An 18,686-nucleotide genomic window follows, 5' to 3' on the forward strand; every position below is an offset into this window, starting at 1 on the left:
GTGTGCCTTTTCAATTTTGGTGTCTCAGTCAAGGTCAGCCATCCAACCTTTCGGTTGCAGTTTGATATAACTGAGTGGGTTTGCAAGGCCATTTCAGAGGGCAGTCACGAGTACACCTGCTTTGCTGTTTGCCTGGAGTCACATGTAGGCCACACCAGGTAAGGATGACAGATGGGTTCTTATGGAAACCTGATAATTTCACAGTCACCATTACTGAGACTACTTTTTATTCCAGATTTATTCGTTAACTGAATTTAAATTCTCTCAGCTGCCGTAGTAGGATTTGACCCTGTATCTCCAGAGCATTTCTCTGGGCCTCTAGATTACAAGCCCAATAACCAACACCAAGCCCAAATACCAATATGCTACCATTCCTCTTAAGACAGAAATGTTGTGATGGAGCAAAATCCTATATAGTTATAACATAGTCCTTTAACGGGTGAAAAAGAATGGACTGTCTTACCGGAAATAAATCCCGCTTCAGTCTTCGTCTCATTTTCTGGGAACCTGTTAGTATCAAATTAAACATTTTTCTCCTCACTTTAGGCTATTATTGGCTCCTAGCATTCAGTCACAGCCCATAAGGAGTTAAAAATGAGCTTTACTCAGTGACGTTGGTCCCAGTTTAAGTAACATGATGTTTCAAAGATCAGTCAGTTGTCTGTCTCTAAGAAAATTGGTTGATAGAGGAGCTAAACCACACAATATAAACTTAAACATGCTGACTGATTTTCTGATGAGTTTGACTGATAGCTCCTTTAGAATTCAGCAGTTATTTAAATTCACAAACTTATAGTCGTTTGGTAGTACAGAACTTGAGTATTGCTGAAAAAAGAGACACGTCAAAGCTTTTTGTCTTGCACTCATCAGGACTTTCACAAGAATACCAATACAAGAGGAAAATAACAATTTATACTGTATGCGGAGAGAGTGTTGATTGGTTGGCAAGTGGCACTGCCACCGAGAATGCACCACTGATGGTGACTGACAGTTAATTGTCAAACATTGTTTGAAATTTAAACCAGGCAACTTGACCCTGATTGGTCAAGGCATTGTCCTGAGGAATGAATTAGTGAATGGCTGCCACTTATTTTGTTTAGCTGAGACAGACTGAAACAGGCACAAGTTTCTACTACATGTTTTGGAGGGTGTTATTAGCTATGAGATTTTATACAGACCTTTCAAAGAAGTGCACAGATTTCCATAGCCATCACTCTATATCCCAGACAGTACAATCTCATCACTGTGATCACTCTATATCCCAAATTGCACAATCCCAGCAGTTTAATTACTCCATACCCCAGACTGCACAATCTCAACACTGTGATCCTCCCTGTCCCAGACTGTACAAATCCGGCACAGTGATCGCTTTATATCCAAGACTGCACAATCTCAGCACTGTGATCACTCCATATCCCAGATTGTACAAACCCGGCACTGTGATCACTCCATATCCCGGACAGTACAATCTCAGCACTGTGATCACTCCACATCCCAAACTGTACAATCTCAGCACTGTGATCGCTCCACACCCCAGACTGTACAATCTCAGCACTGTGATCACTCCCTGTCCCAGACTGTACAAACCATGACACTAAGATCATTTACTGAATGGAGTTTGATTCACTGAGCTGTTACAATTTGCTTTATGTCAGTTTCCCAGAGGTCACTGTCCGGTAAGGACCTGTGTTAAAATGCGAGGCCAGCTAGAACAATGAAAGTACAGAATACGGTTGAATTAGACCAGCCTGTATTCACATTAACTCTGTGGGATGGTCAAGATCATGATCCTTTGTATTGTTAGGCTCGAGATATCAGGTTAAAATTGATCAACAGTTAAACCATCCATCAAATGCTTAGTCTCTGGAATGCACTGCCTAAGACTGTGATGAGGACAGATTCAATTGTGGCTTTCAAAAGTGAATTGGATAAGCAGCTGAAAAGGAAACATTTGCAGGGTTAAGGGGGAAGGGCAGGGGACTAGGATTAGCTGAGTTGTTATTGAACAGAGCCAGCATGGACTTGATAGGCCAAATGACCTCTTTCTGTACTGCAGCATTCTTTGATTCTATGAAGATAGCCATTATGTCAAGGTATAGTGGTTTACTGAGAAGGAAATTCATTTCTTTATGCATTCTGTACATCATATCATATGAGACACCTTAAAGGGGAAGATCCTTTAAGGAAGCAAGGAAGGTCTTTGGGCCCAAGATAGATGGGCAAAGAGGGTTACATAAGAACAGGTAGCGGTCCATCTCGCAGTCAGAATTCACAGGACAGTCGGACTTTCAACACCTACAGGGGCTAAGTTTGACCACCTTATGTCTGCATGAAACCAGGCTGTATGAGGCCATTGTACAAATGTATTAGTTATTATATTTTTGGTGTGTGAGCAACAAACTTGTCTGTGGGCAATATGCTCAAGCTGAATTACGAGGAACATTTAATAAAAAGAGGTTTCCTTCCACAAGCCAATGTATCCAGCTCCAAAGTCTCAGGATCCACAAAATATATTATCAGCTGGGTAGGAAACTGTTCATCGAGTGACTTGAGGAACATTCCTGTGGCGTTAGTCAACCCTTTGGGCGCAACACAAAGTGATTGGTGCAACATCTGGGTGTAGGGGGTGTGGTCCTGTAAATCAGCTACTGTGGATTCTTAAATTGCTTTAAAATGAGCCTGCTCGAGGGCATTTGTGTTGCTCAGTAAAACTTTCTCATTTTGTGGGTGTTGGCCAAGCAAATTAACAAAAGCCTGTCTATATAGTGAAACTCTTAAAGCAACTAATGCCCCAAGTTGACTCAGGTACTAAGCCAGGGCACAAGCTAGCAGAGATCAGGTATAGTAAATGAGCTGACAGGGGTAGTCATGCTGATATGACTCTCACGGGTGAAATGTTCCTCCACGCATTGCCCATGATCAATAGTTTGTGTGTGAATGCATGTGTGTGTGCACATATATGTGCATGAGCGTGTCAATGTGTGTGGTTTGTGTGCACATGTGTGTCCATGAGCTGGTGCACATGTGTGTGTGTGCATGAGAGTGTGTGCTTATTTTTCTCAGTACAGGTCAGCCTGTCAGGGTTCTGATTTACCGTATGATGGTCTGAAAGAAAGCAGACCCTGTTTCTTTATTGACTTGGTTATTGAAAATGTTACTGTGGCTGAACAATTTCCCAGAGGATGGTGACCTAGCTGTGCTCCTTTCAATTGCTAGAGTTTTAAAATTCTGTTTCCTAACCTGTCCCTGGTTTTATAGATTACCTGGTATCCTAAGTGTGTGAGACTTGTTTGTCTCATATTTTATGAACATGTATGCAGATAAGCAATCTTGCTGAAAAAAGAGGCATGTTTGACAGGCACTTATCAGGACAAATGCAAGAATGCCAAATTTCAAACAATTACAGCAATTGATCATTTGAAATTTGGAATTCTTGTGTTTATCCTGATGAGTGCAAGATGAAAAGCTTCAACAACATGTCTCTTTACAGCAATAGTCAAATTCTGTATTACAAAGTGACTGTTTTTATAGGGGATCAGGTCAAAATTCATGTCCAGTCATGAATGGTGGTTGACAATTAAACATCTATTGGGAAGAGGAGGCTTTATAAACATCCACATCCTCAGTGATGGTGGAATCCAGCACAAGTGCAAAACTCAAGGTGAAAGTGCTTGCAAACATCTTTAACCACCCTCTGCAGCTTGCTCCAGAGGTTTCCACCTTCATAGATGGCAGTCTTCAGCCACATTGATTCACTCCATGTGACATCAAGAAATGGTTGTGCACTGAACACATCAAAGGCTACAGGTCCTAATATAACATCCTAGCCGTAACTCTGAAAACCTGAGCTCCAGAACTAGCCATGCTCCTAATGCAGGAGAAATCCTAACCACACGACTCTGTCCTATCAATATGAATGGAAGTCAAACCAGGAGTGATGTAAAATGAGCTGCCAACTTACTATTAGACATTTTACACTATCGCACAAATCATATGACAGTTACAGCACAGAATAAGGTCATTCAGCCCGTCCTGTCCAATGCTGGCTCTCTCCAAGGGTAATTCAGCTAGTCCCATTATACCCCACACCTCCATAACACAGCAATTTTCTTATCTTCACGTGATTATCCAATTTCCCTCCAAACAACACAATTGAATCTGCCTCCACCACACTCTCAGATCCTAATCACTCGCTGTGTAAAAAAAAAATCCTCATGTTGCCTTTGGTCCTTTTGCCAATCATCTTAAATCCCTGTCCTTTGGTTCTCAGCCCCTCCACCAATGGTAACATTGTCTCAGTCTACACTGTGTAGAACCCTCATGATTTTAAATACCGATTTCCTCCCAACCTTCTCTCCTCTAAGGAGAACAGCCCCAACTTCTCCAATCCATCCCGGTAACGGAAGTTCCTCAACCCTGGAACCATTCTTGTGAATCTTTTCTGCATTCTCTCTAAAATCTTAACACCCTTCCTAAAGCATAGTGCCTTGAACTGAACACAATACTCCAGTTGCAACCAAACCAGTGTTTTACAAAAATTCATCATAACGTCCTTAAATTTCTACTCCTGGCCTCTATATTTAAAGCCCAGGACCCCATATGCCTTTTTAACCACTTTCTCAATTTGCCCAACAATCTTCAACAATTTGAGCATAAATAGCCCCAGGTCTCTGTTCCTGTACCTGCTGAGAATTATGCTCTTTATTTTAGACTGCCTCTCCTTGTTCTTCTTACCAAAATGAATCACTTCATATTTCTCTGCATTAAATTTCATCATCCACCTGTCCACCCATTCCACCAACCTGTCTCTATCCTGCTGAAGTCTATCATTATCCTCCTCCCAGTGCACAATACTTTCAAGATTTGTGTCATCCATAAATTTTGAAATGATGCCCTGCACACCAAAGTCAAAGTCATTAATATATACCAAGAAAAGCAATGGTCCTAGTACTGATCCCTGGGGAACTCCAGTGTTTGCCTTCCTCCAGTCCAAAAAGAAACAATTCAACACGACTCTCTGTTTCTTGTCACTCAGTTAACTTTCTATTCATTTCTTTTATTCTTTCATGTGATGTAAGAATCACTGGCTAGGCCAGCATTTATTGTCCATCCCTAATTTCCCTTGAGAAGGCGGTGGTGAGCTGCCTTCTTGAACTGCTGCAGTCCATGTGGTGTAGGTATACCCACAGTGCTGATAGAAAGGGCATTCCAGGATTTTGACCCTGTAACAGTGAATGAATGGCGATATATTTCCAAGTCAGGATGGTGAGTGACTTGGAGGGAAACTGGCAGATGGTGGTGTTCCCATGCATCTGCTGCCCTTGTCCTTCTAGGTAGCAGAGGTCATGGGTTTGGAAGATGCTGTCCAAGGAGCCTTGGTGAGCTACTGCAGTGCATCTTGTAGATGGTATACACTGCTGCCACTGTGCATCTGTGTGGGGAGAGTGAATGCTTAAGGTGGTGGATAGGGTGCTGATCAAGTGGGATACTTGAGCTTCTGGAGTTGTTGGAGGAAATTGGAGCTGCACTCATCCAGGCAAGTGGAGAATACTCCATCATACTCCTGACTTGAGCCTTGTAGATTGTGGACAGGCTTTGAAAAGTCAGGAGGTGAATCACTAGCTGCAGAATTCCCAGACTCTCACTTGCTTTTGTAGACACAACATTTATATGACAGATCCAGTTAAGTTTCTGGTCAATGATAATCACCAAGATGCCGATAGTGGGGGATTCAGCAATGGTAATGCCATTGGGTGTTAAGGGGCGATGGTTAGGTTCTCTCTTGTTGGAGATGGTCATTGCCTGTCACTTGTGCAGTGCGAATGTTATTTTCCCCTTATCAGCCCAAGCCTGAATGTTGTCCAGGTCTTGCTGCATTTGGACATAGACTTGCTACAGTATCTGAGGAGTCATGAATGGTGCTGAACATTGTTAAATCATCAGCGAACATCCCCACTTCTGACTTTATGATGGAAGGAAGGTCATTTATGAAGCAGCTGAAGGTAATTAGATCTAGGACTCTACTCTGATGAACTCCTGAAGTGATGTTCTGGAACTGAAATAATTGACCTCCAACAACCACAACCATCTTCCTTTGGGCTAGATATGACTCTAACCAGCGGAGGCACAGGTTCAAATCCCACCATGACAGCCGGTGGAATTTAGGTTCAATTATTAAAATAAAATCTGGAATTTAAAGCTAGTCTCAGTAATGGCAACCATTAAACTATCATTAATATGAAAGCAAAATACTGTGGATGCTGGAAATCTGAAACGAAAACAAAAAATGCTGGAAAATCTCAGCAAGTCTGACAACATATGTGGAGAGAGAGGCAGAGACAATGTTTCAAGTCCATATGACACTTTTTCAGATCTCAATGAAACTATCATTGATTATTGTAAAAACCCATCTGGTTCACTAGGAGGGAAATCTGCCATCCTTACCTGATCTGGCCCACATGTGACTTCAGACCCACACTAATGTGGTTGACTCTTGACATGTCCTAGCAAGCCACTCAGTTTAAGGACAATTAGGAATGGGCAACAAATGCTGGCCCTGCCAGTGACACCCACACTCCGTGAACAAATATAAAAAAAACTTCCTGTGTCCCAAGGACATATGGGAAAGATGCATGACCCAATATTGAACTGAGACATTTACCAGAGTCTGTACAGCCCCTCCTACCCCGGGGTCCACTTGGAGGCCGTCTCAATATACCTGGCGGTCTCCCCATGTAGCCATCCTAATGCTGTTAAAAAGAGGTAGTGGGGCAGGACGTGGCTGTTAATTGGCTAATTAATTGCATTAATTGGTCACCTGCCCCAGACACTGCCACTCTCACCATTAACAATACCCTGTGGTGGCAGCAGCATGACATCGAGCCTCCCTCACAATACTTTCTATGCCCTCCCACTCCCAGCCCATCTCCAGAGAGCTGGTAAAATTCAGTCCCTAACATCTCTGCATTCCTCCAGGGAATGGAGGGTCATCACAATGATCACTGCAGCTAGGGTGCAGGAGTCTCTGGCACAATAAATAGTATCTCTCAGGATGATCATGCTGGGACTGTGAAATCCAACACCTTCACCTTGGAGAGCTGGGCGATCATATGGAATGTGGATTTCAATCGGATTTCCCAGCTACATTAGAGGAGTGCCGCCCTGGAATGGGAATCAAACATCTTGCTATCTCTCAGGAGGAAAACATATCAGGACCCTTGTCACCTCCATCAACCAATCCCCATCCTGGTGCAAGAAAGCTAAGAGGGCCGGATTGTCTCATTAGCTTTCTGGATGCTGCAAACTGCAGCCAGATCCTCTCAAGCTCAGACCAGAGGTCCTCGACGACAAGCATCTTAAAAGCTGTTTCACCTCCCATGGTGCAGCCATGGTTCTCCTCACCCTTTTGTTACAGTGAAATTGCCAGAAAGTCTTATGAAAGAAGAAAGGATTGCATTTATACAGTGTTTTTCATCACCTCAGGACATCCCAAAGTCTTTGCAGCCAATGGAGTACTGTTTTAATGTAGAAAACATGGCAGCCAGTTTGCACACAAGACCCACAACCAGCACTGAGTTAAATGACCAGCTAATCTATTTTTGTGGGCTGAGGAATAAAGAGTGGTCAGGGCTGCAGAAGAACTCAAAACAAAAACAGAATTACCTGGAAAAACTCAGCAGGTCTGGCAGCATCGGCGAAGAAGAAAAGAGTTGACGTTTCGAGTCCTCATGACCCTTCGACAGAACAGGAGTTCTGTTGAAGGGTCATGAGGACTCGAAAAGTCAACTCTTTTCTTCTCCGCCGATGCTGCCAGACCTGCTGAGTTTTTCCAGGTAATTCTGTTTTCGTTTTGGATTTCCAGCATCTGCAGTTTTTTTGTTTTTATCTCTGCAGAAGAACTCCCCTGTTCTTCTTTGAAATAGCATCATGGGATCTTAAGTCCACCTGAGAGGGCAAATGGTGCCTAGGTTTAACAGCTCATCTGAAAGGCGCCTACACCAGTGCAGCACTCCCTCAGTACTATCGGAACGTCAGACTGGATTTTGTGCTCCAGTCTCTGGAGAGGGATTTTCTCCAACAACGTTTAGACTCAGAGACAAGAACACCACCCAGCCAGTCACATCTGATACTATGAAGAAAATATTGGGTTGCCAGAGGAGTTCTGTTTGTTCTACAGTAATTGCAAATAGTTTGAAATTGTCTCAGTAGCAAAAGACCGCAATGTTATACAAGGAAAATCTTATAGAGTTTTAGCTGTGAACAAACAAGGATTCGCTCTAAGCTGCATGGCCACAGAGTAACAATAAAGTCCCTATGTAATTAGGCATGACAAGTGTGTCCCTTTAAAGTTAGCGTGCGCATGCAGCTGTGCATAAAACATTAAAGGAGCCACACACTTAAATAAATTACTCACGCATTCCAAAAAAAAAGAGGGAACATTTGTGAGGATCCCTCTAAATCCTGCTGGAAATGTTTGTCTTCTGATTTGTGCCATTTTTAGTTTGTGGATGGGATTAGGAGGTGAAGGTAGCAATGCAGATGGCAACCAAAATGGCACTGGGAATCCTGACAAGATTATTTGGCCTCAGCAGGCAAATATTCATTCAGCCTAAGGTTTCCAACCCTGCAGAATTGTCTCAGAATCTCCAGGAATTCCAGGTGAATCTCCTAGACATTGCTACAAGCGCGAAGGAGAAAGAGCATCGGATTTCAAACAAGCGTTTTACATTTTCTTTGAATATTTTTGGAAGCAGTGTAGAGAAGGTTCACTCAACTGATTCCTGGGATGAAAGGGTTGTCTTATGAGGAAAGGTTGGACAAGTTGGGCCTGTATCCATTAAAGTTTAGAAGAATAAGAGGTGATCTTATGGAAACATATAAGATCCTGAGGGGGTTTGACAGGGTAGATGCTGAAAGGATGTTTCCCCTTGGGGAGAGATTAGAACTAGGTGCACAGTTTAAAAATAAGGGATCTCCCAGTTAGGATGAAGATAAGGAGAATTTTTTTTCTCTCAGAGGGTATTTAATCTGTGCAATTCTCTTCCCAGAGAGCAGTGGAGACTGGGTCATTGAATATTTTGACGGTCGAATTGGATAGATTTTCTTTACTGATAAAGGAGTCAAAGGATAAAGTGGGAAGATAGAAAAGTAGAGGCTACAATAAGATCAACCATAATGTTATTCAAAGGCAGAGCAGGCTCAAGGGGCCAAATGGCCTACACCTGCTCCTAATTCGTATGATCCTTTTTTGATTCATTAAAATATTGGAGATGGGGAAAAGTCTGTTTGACTAGCTGGGTGGTTGGGGGTGCAGGGTTTGGGGCGGCAGTGGGGGGTGATAAAATCTCCAAGAATTCATTCAACCAGAGTGAGTGACTCTAATCAGGTCCTGCCTTTTTCTAGCAGATGCTCCAGTCACCGATAGATCCATCCAAAAATTGAAAAGGGGGTTACCCTATAGTTAGTCTGGTCTCATTAGACAAATTGGTCAGTGGTAAGATGAGAATTGCTCATCCAGCCAAAGACGCACTAGGCTATATCCCAGTCACTGCATAGTGATGACCAGGAGCTGATCCTCCCTATGTTGGTCACCCTCAGCTAATCCATGGCTGCTTCGCACATGCCTGTCTTCAGCCAATTTGAATCACTCCATGTGATATCAGAAACAGCTGAGGACACTAGATACTGCAAAGGCTATGGGCCCTGACAATATTCCGGCAATAGTGTTGAAGACTTGTGCTCCAGAACTTGCTGCACCTCTAGCCAAGCTGTTCCAGTACAGCTACAAGATTGGCATCTACCTGGCAATGTGGAAAATTTCCCAGGTCTGTCCTGTGCACAAAAAAGCAGGACAAATCCAACTCATCCAGTTACTGCCACATCAGTCCACTCTTGATCATCAGTAAACTGCTGGAAGGTGTCATCAACAGTGCTATCAAGTTGCACAGCAATAACCCACTCCGAGGCTCAGTTTGGGTTCCACCAGGGTTAAGCAGTTTCTGACCTCATTTCAGCCTTGGTTCAAACATGGAAAAAGAGCTGAACTCCCAAGGTGAAGTGAGAGTGACTGTCCTTGACATCAAGGAACATTTGACTGAGTATGGCATCAAGGAACCCTAGCAAAACTGGAGTCAGTGGGAATCGGGGGAAAACTCTCCACTGATTGAAGTCATACCTAGCCCAAAGGAAGATGGTTGTGGTTGTTGGAGGTCAATTATCTCAGTCCCAGGACATCACTGCAGGAGTTCCTCAGGGTAGTGTCCTCAGCCCAACCATCTTCAGCTGCTTCATCAATGACCTTCCGTCCATCATAAAGTCAGAAGCAGGGATGTTCGCTGGTAATTGCACAATGTTCAGCACAATTCGTGACTCCACAGCTACTGAAGCAGTCCATGTCCAAATGCAGCAAGACATGGACATTATCTAGGCTTGGGCTAACAAGTGGCAAGTAACATCCATGCCACACAACTGCCAGGCAATGACCATCTCCAACAAGAGAGAATCTAACCATCACCCCATGACATACGATGGCATTACCATCACTGAATCCCCCACTATCAACATCCTGGGGGTTACTATTGACTAGAAACTGAACTGGGCTAGCCATATAAATACTGTCGCTACAAGAGCAGGTCAGAGGCTAGGAACCCTGTGGCGAGTAACACACCTCCCCTGACTCCCCTGTCCACCATTTACAAGGCACAAGTCAGGAATGTGATGCAATACTGCCCCCTTGCCTGGATGAGTGCAGCTCCCACAACACTCAAGAAGCTTGACACCATCCAGGACAAGCAATCCGCTTGCTTGGCACTCCTTCCATAAACATTCACTCCGTCCACCACCAACGACAGCAGTGTGTACCATCTACAAGAAACACTGCAGGAACTCACCAAGGCTCCTTAGGCAGCACCTTCGAAACCAATGATCACTACAATCTAAAAGGACAAGGGTAACAGATACATGATTACACCACCACGTGGAAGTTCCCCTCCAAGCCATTCACCATCCTGACTTGGAAATATATCGACGTTCCTTCACTGTCGCTGGGTCAAACTCCTGGAACTCCCTCCCTAACTGCACTGTGGGTGTACCTACACCACAGAGACTGCAGCGATTCAAGAAATCAGCTTACCACCGACTTTTCAAGGGCAATTATGGATGGTCAATAAACACTGGCCTAGCCAGTGACACTCACAACCCGTAAATGAATTAAAAAATTGTTACCACCAGCTCCTAATCCTACCCACAAACCATAAATGGTACAGATCAAGAGGCGGACATTTCCTGCAGGATTTAAAGAGGTCATCACCAACATTCTCTCTAATTATTGTAGGCTTGTATGGGTGATTTATTTAAGCATACAGAGCCTCAATTCTTTTTCCTGCGCCCACTCCCCTTCCTCATCTTAGCTGTGCTACGGAAGTCTAATTTAAAAATGCCTTCCTTACCCATGCACTGCACAATGTATCCAGCTCATTCATAGCTCAGCGTCTATTTCCTAAATCTAATGACTCCATAACAACCATGATATGTACACTCAGTCTGCCCAGCTCAGGCATGTAACTACACTACACCTTACACATTTCACAGGTCACACAGTACACAAGCTGTTCCCTAGCCTTCATTTTTATCTTTATGAATACTTGAGTACTGGGCTAACACTGAAGGCCCATTGTGCTCCTCTCCCTGTAGATTTCGTGTATCATTGGCTAAATGAAGGAGGTCATATCCTGCTTGCTATTTGTTGGAGGAATAAACATGTAAATGTCATGCTGTACAGACACAAAGCACTGTGCCACATACTCTCTCTCTGCAGTGAGCTGCAAGCAGGAGATTCACAGGGAGTGCTGGAGACACAGCATTGATCCCAGCCTTTCCCACTGATCTCAGTGATGAATCTATTCCTGATGTTTGATGAGATTCATTGCTGGAATTTCTGTGTTTATTGCAGTGTCACAGGGCAAAAGCTGAAAACATGTAAAACTGGTTCGCCCAGGGAGGTTGGACTTTCCCAAAGTCTGCCAGTAATGTAAACTTTAGTTTGCATGAATTAGAATCACCCAAATGTCCCTTAATGATCTTTGCAGTCAACTTCCCTCAATGCCTTCAGAAGAGTCTGACACACTTTGACACTGGGTAGTATCCTCAGCCCAACCATCTTCAGTTGCTTTGTCAATGATCTTCTCTCCAAATTAAGGTCAGAAATGGGGATAATTGTAGCGTCCAGTTCTATTCACAACTCCTCAGATACTGAAGCAGTGCATGTCTGCATGCAGCAAGACCTGGACAACATTCAGGCTTGGGCTGATAAGCGGCAAGTAACATTTGCACCACATAAGTGCCAGGCAATGACCATCTCCAACAAGACAGAATCTAACCATCTCCCCCTAACATTCAACAGTATTACCACTACTGAATCCCAAATCATCCACATCCTGGGGGTTACCATTAACTATAAATTTAACTGGACTGGGCGTATAAATATTGTGGCTACAAGACCAAGTCAGTGGCCAGGAAGTTTGTGGTGAATAATTCACCTCCTGACTCCCCAAAGCCTACTAAAAGGCACAAGTCAGGAGTGTGATGGAATACTCCCCACTTTCCTGGATGAGTGTAGCTCCAACAACACTGAAGAAGCTTGACACCATCCAGGACAAAACGGCCAATTGATTGGCACCCCATCCACCACCTTCAACATTCACTCTCTCTACTACCGGCGCACAATGGCAGCACCATGTACCATCTACAAGATGCACTGCAGCAACTCACCAAAACTCCTTTGACAGCACCTTCCAAACCTGCAACCTCCATCACCTAGATGAACAAAGACAGCTGGCTCATGGGAAAACCACCACCTACAAGTTCCCTTCCAAGTCAAACACCATCATGAATTGGAAATATATTGCCACTTCTTCACTGTTGCTGGGTCAAAACCATGGATCTCCTCCCTAACAGCACTCTGGGTGCACCTACACCATATGGACATTTTTTTTCTTTATTCTTTCATGGGATGTGGGTGTCACCAGCAAATTGCCCTTGAACTGAATTGCTTACTCAGCCATCTCAGAGTCATTGTTGTGGGTCTGGAGTCACATGTAGGCCAGACCAGATAAGGACAGCAGATTTCCTTCCCTAAAGGGCTTTAGTGAACCAGATGGGTTTTAACAACAATCAATGATAGTTGCATGGTCACCATTGCTGAGAATAAGTTTATAATTCAAGATGCTAGCTGCCATGGTGGGATTTGAACCCACATCTCCAGAGCATTAGCCTGGGCCACTAGTCCACCCTCAATACCACTACACCACTCTCCTCCCTCCTAGACCCACTGCCTTTATTGCAGTAGTTCAAGAAGGCAGCTCACCACCACCTTTTCAATTAGGAATGGACAAAAAACACTGACCTTGCCAGTGATCCCCACACCCCATAAATATTTTGAAACAGTTTTTGAGCTGACTTGGCAGACTTTGACATATGTTTGGGGCTCAGTGAAATTAGCCAACTGGTGCTTGTTTCACACTTGGATAGCTCCAAACTGACCTGGGCCCTCACTCTATGGCATTTCCCATACAACTAATTACTGATCCTCCCATAATGTTGGGGGTGAGGAGGGGGAACCAAGAGAGTGGCATCTAATGTCTCAAATATAGAGATGACTGAAGGATCTGACATGACTAACTAAATCACTCACTTGATTTAGATCTGGAAGTCCTTTTCTGAATGTTCTCACTGGCGTGGTGATGCCAGACTGAAAGGGTTAAATCATGAGGATAGGTTGCATTAACTGGGTTCGTAATTTGCCTTGAGATGAGAAAGTTGAGGGATGATCTAATCATCATCTTTGAAATTATAAAATACTTCAATAGGGTATATAGAAACTATCTCCCCTGCTGGGGAAATCCAGAACAAGGGACACAAGCTTTTCAGGAGTGAAAAGAGAAAACACATTTTCATGCAAAGGCTTGTGCAAATCTGAAACTTGTTTCCTGAAAAGGGTTATGGGACCTGGGAGTCAAGTGAAATTTTCAAGGCTGTGATGGTGAGATTTTTATTTGGCAAGGGCATCAAGGTATGACAGGAAGTTTAATGATGTTCAGGAGTTTCAGTATTTTATTGGGCGTAAGGCTGTATAATGTTGTGGGATGATAGTTAAATCTGACTCTGGGATTTGTCATTTAGCCAGCTGTACATTTGAATGGATTCAGACTGTACCTGGCGTGGAGCAGTCACTCCCTGGTGAGCAGCGATCATCCAATGTCTCATACTCAGGCATTGTCATATCAGTACAACATATCAAGACCTGAATAAAAAGGAAATCAGTTAGAGGCACCGTAAAAACACAGGAAGAGACAAATATATATAGACACATACACACACACACACACACACACACACACACACGTATACATATATATATATATATATATAAATAAATATATATGCACAGATACAAAACCACATGTACACACACGTGGTCAGATGGCTTGCATTAACAAACTTCAAATACATAGAACTACATTGACTCGTATGAATCAACTACGGAATCATACATTACAGGTAATGTCCAAGACACTACCATCGCCATCCTTGGGTACATTCTGACCCAGCGGCAGGACAGACCCAGCAGAGGTGGTGACACAGTGGTATACAGTCGGGAGGGAGTTACGCTGGGAGTCCTCAACATCGACTCTGGACCCCATGAAGCCTCATGGCATCAGGTCAAACATGGGCAAGGAAACTGCCTGCTGATTACTACATACCACCGCCCCCCCACTAAGCAGATGAATCAGTGCTCCTCCATATTGAACACCACTTGGAGGAAGCACTGAGAATGTTCTTTGGATGGGGGACATCAATATCCATCACCAACAGTGGCTCAGTAGCACAAATACTGACCGAGCTGGCTGAGTCTTAAAGGACATAACTGCTAGACTGCGCCTGCAGCAGTGGTGAGGAAACCAACAAGAGGGAAAAACATACTTGACCACAACCTCACCAATCTGCCTGCTGCTGGTGCATCTGTTAATTATGGCATTGGTAGGTGTGATCATCGCACAGTCCTTGTGGAGATGAGTCCTGTCTCCACATTGACAATAGCCTCCATCGTTATGTGTGACACTACCACCGTGCTAAATGAGATAGACTTTGAACAGATCTAGCATCTCAAGACTGGGCATCCATGAGGTGTTGTGGACCATTAGCAGCAGCAGAATTGTGCTCAACCACAACCTCATGGCCTGGCATATCCCCCACTCTACCATTACCACCAAGCCAGGGGAACAACCCTGGTTCAATGAAGTGTACAGGTGGGTATACCAGGATCAGCACCAGGCATACCTAAAAATGAGGTGTCAGCCTGGTGAAGCTACAACTCAGGACTACTTGTGTGCCAAACAGCATAAGAAGCATGCGATAGACAGAGCGAAGTGATCCCACAACCAATGGATCAGATCTAAGCTCTGCAGTCCTGCCACATCCAGTCGTGAATGGTGGTGGACAATTAAACAACTCACTGGAGGAGGAGTCTCCACAAATATCCCCATCCTCAATAATGGGGAGCCCCAGCACAGCAGTGCAAAAGATAAGGCTGAAGCATTTGGAACAGTTTTCAAACAGAAGTGCAAAGTGGATGATCCATCTCGGCCTCCTCCGAAGGTCCCCAGCACCACAGGTGGTAGTCTTTAGCCAATTCGATTCACTCCACGTGATATCAAGAAATGGCTGAAGGCACTGGATATTGAAAAGGCTCTGGGCCCTGACAACATTTCAGCAATACTGAAGACTTGTGCTCAAGAAATTGCCACACCCCTAGCCAGTACAGCTACAACACTGGCATCTACCTGGCTATGTTGAAAATTGCCCAGATATGTCCTGAACACAAAAAAATGCAGGATAAATCCAACCCAGCCAATTACCACCCCTTCAGTTTACTCTCGATCATCAGTAAAGTAATGGAAGAGGTCATCAATGTGCTATCAAGTGGCACTTGCTTAGCAATAACCTGCTCACTGATGCCCAGTTTGGGTTCCACCAGGGCCACTCAGCTCCTGACCTCGCTACAGTCTTGGTTCAAACTTAAACAAAAGAGCTGACTCCCGAAGTGAGGTGTGAGTGACTGCCCTTGACATAAAGCCACATTTGACCGACTGTGGCATCAAAGAGACCTAGCAAAACTGGGGTAAATGGGAATCAGGGGCAAACTCTCCACTAATTAGAGTCACACCTACTGCAAAGAGAGATGCTTGTGGTTGTTGAAGGTCAATCATCTCAGTTTCAGGACATCCCTGCAGGAGTTCCTCAGGGTAGAGTCCTCGGCCCAACCATCTTCAACTGCTTCATCAATGACCTCCCTTCCACCATAAGGTGAGAAGTGGGAATGTTTGTTGATCATTGCGCAACATTCCACATAATTCGCGACTCCTCAGATACTGAAGTAGTCCATGTCCAATGCAGCAAGACATGGACAATATCTAGGCTTACGCTGACAAATGGCAAGTAACATTCATGCCACACAGGTGCCAGGCAATGACCATCTCCAACAAGAGACAATCTAACCATCACCCCTTGACATTCAGTGGCATTACCATCGCTGAATCCCCCACTATCACATCCTGGGGGCTACCGTTGACCAGAAACTGAACTGGACTAGTCAGGAGTGTGATGGAATACTCTCCACTTGCCTGAATGAGTACAGCTCCAACAACACTCAAGAAGCTTGACACCCTCCAGGACAAAGCAGTCCACTTGATCAGCACCCCACCCACAAACATCCACTCCCGCCACCACTGACTCACAGTGGCAGCAGTGTATGCCATCTACATGGTGCACTGCAGTAACTCACCAAGGTTCCTTAGACAACACTTTCCAAGCCCACAGCTGCTACTATCTAGAAGGCCAAGAGCAGCAGATGCATGGGAACACCACCACCTAGAAGTTCCCCTCCAAACCACACACCATCCTGACTTGGAAATATATCGCCATTCCTTCACTGTCACAGGTTCAAAATACCAGAACTCCCTGCCTAACAGTACTGTGGGTGTACCTACATCATATGAACTGAAGAGGTTCAAGAAGGCAGCTCACCACCACCTTCTCAAGGGCAATTAGGGATTGTCAATAAATGCTGGCCCAGCCACTGACGCCCACATCCCATGAATGAACCCAAAAAAGTTACAGCAGAGAAAAGAGGCCATTCAGCCCAAAGGGCACAAGTCTCCCACTGCTCTTTATCTCAGCATAGTTCTATTCCTTTTTCCCTCATGAGCTTACCCAGTCTCCTCTTAAATGCATGTACGCTCATTATTCAATTACTCTATATTGAAACAAGTTCCATGTTCTCAGCAGTCTCTGAGTAAAGAAGTTTCTCTTGGATTCCTTATTCGATTTATCAGTGATTATCTTAATATTATGGCACCTAGTTTTGGTTTTTTTCCACAAGTGAAAGTATCTTCTCTACTTTTGCCCTATCAAATAGGAGAGGTGGTGGCATAGTGGCATTGTCAGTGGACTAGTATTCCAAAGACCCGTGATAATGCTTTGGGGACCTGGCTTTAAATCCCACCACCGCACGTAGTGAAATTTGAATTTAATAAAAATCTGGAATTAAAAGTCTGATGATAACCATTGTTGTGTGTTGTAAAAACCCATCTGGTTCACCAATGTCCTTTAGGGAATGAAATCTGCTGACCTACATGTGGCTCCAGATCTGCAGTAATGTGGTTGACTCTTTAACAAAATGCCCTCTGGACAAGGGCAGTTAGGGATGGGGTGGGCAATAAATGCTGGCCTAGCCAGCAACATCCACAACCCATGAATGAATTTTTTAAAATCCCTTCATAATTTTAAAAATCTCTATCAGGTCACATTGTCTTTTCTAGATAGTATAGCCCCAGCCTGTTCAGTCTTTCCTGACAGCCATAACCTCTCAGTTGTAGTAATAACTATGTAAGTTTTTTGCACCAGTGCCTCTATATCTTTGTTATAATATGGAGGACAGAATTGTTCAGGTATTCTAAGAGCGGTTTAGCTCTTTGTGCTTTGTTTGCATTTTTATAACTTTGTTAACCTGTGTCACTACTTTGAATCATTTGTGAATGTGTATCTCTTGATCCCTTTGCTTCTCTGCAACATTTAGACCCTTATTTTCCAAGTCTCTGAGTAAAGAAGTTTCTCTTGGATTCCTTATTCGATTTATCAATGATTATCTAGTGATTGACCTCCATATTCATTTTACCAAAATGCACACCTCACACTTTCTAGATTAAAATTTAGGTGCCAATTACACACCCATTTTGTTAACGTTTTCCTGTATTTTCACAGCCGTCCTTTCTGTTAACAATGCAACCCAATTTGGTGTCATCCAAATTTTGCTCTGAAAACCTAATCTGTAATTAGCAGTAACTGGAAAGTACTTTGTAAGCAGGCTAAGTTATTTCATTTTTGCAGTTTAGACAGAGTAACTCTTTTGAGTACAAACACATTTCCATCTGTTTCAGATGAAGTTACATTGTTTCATAGTTTACCATTGTGAGATTTGAACTCTTGATAATCTTTTAAATGAAAACCAAATCAACAAAATTGGGATAAATCAGGCACAGCCCCTAATTCAGGTCAGCAAATGACCTGGGTCCATCTTCTAGTAACTCCTTCGAGTACAAACCCGTTTCCATCTGTTCCTATTCAGATGA

At 43.8% G+C, this 18,686-nt stretch overlaps 1 protein-coding gene across 3 annotated transcripts in view; it reads right to left on the reverse strand.

Moving 5' to 3' along the window:
- The window catches only part of LOC121269030 (solute carrier family 15 member 2-like), a 169,856-nt gene that overhangs the window by 127,104 nt on the left and 24,066 nt on the right, over positions 1-18,686 (reverse strand). For all 3 annotated transcript variants that reach the window (XM_041173417.1, XM_041173418.1, XM_041173416.1), the window contains one exon: positions 14,212-14,299. In XM_041173417.1, coding sequence (XP_041029351.1) covers positions 14,212-14,278 — 67 coding nt within the window. In that variant the 5' untranslated portion in view covers positions 14,279-14,299. The remainder of the gene's footprint in view (positions 1-14,211; positions 14,300-18,686) is intronic.

This window comes from Carcharodon carcharias, chromosome 23 (assembly GCF_017639515.1).
Source record: "Carcharodon carcharias isolate sCarCar2 chromosome 23, sCarCar2.pri, whole genome shotgun sequence".
NCBI classification, from domain to species: Eukaryota; Metazoa; Chordata; class Chondrichthyes; order Lamniformes; family Lamnidae; genus Carcharodon; species Carcharodon carcharias.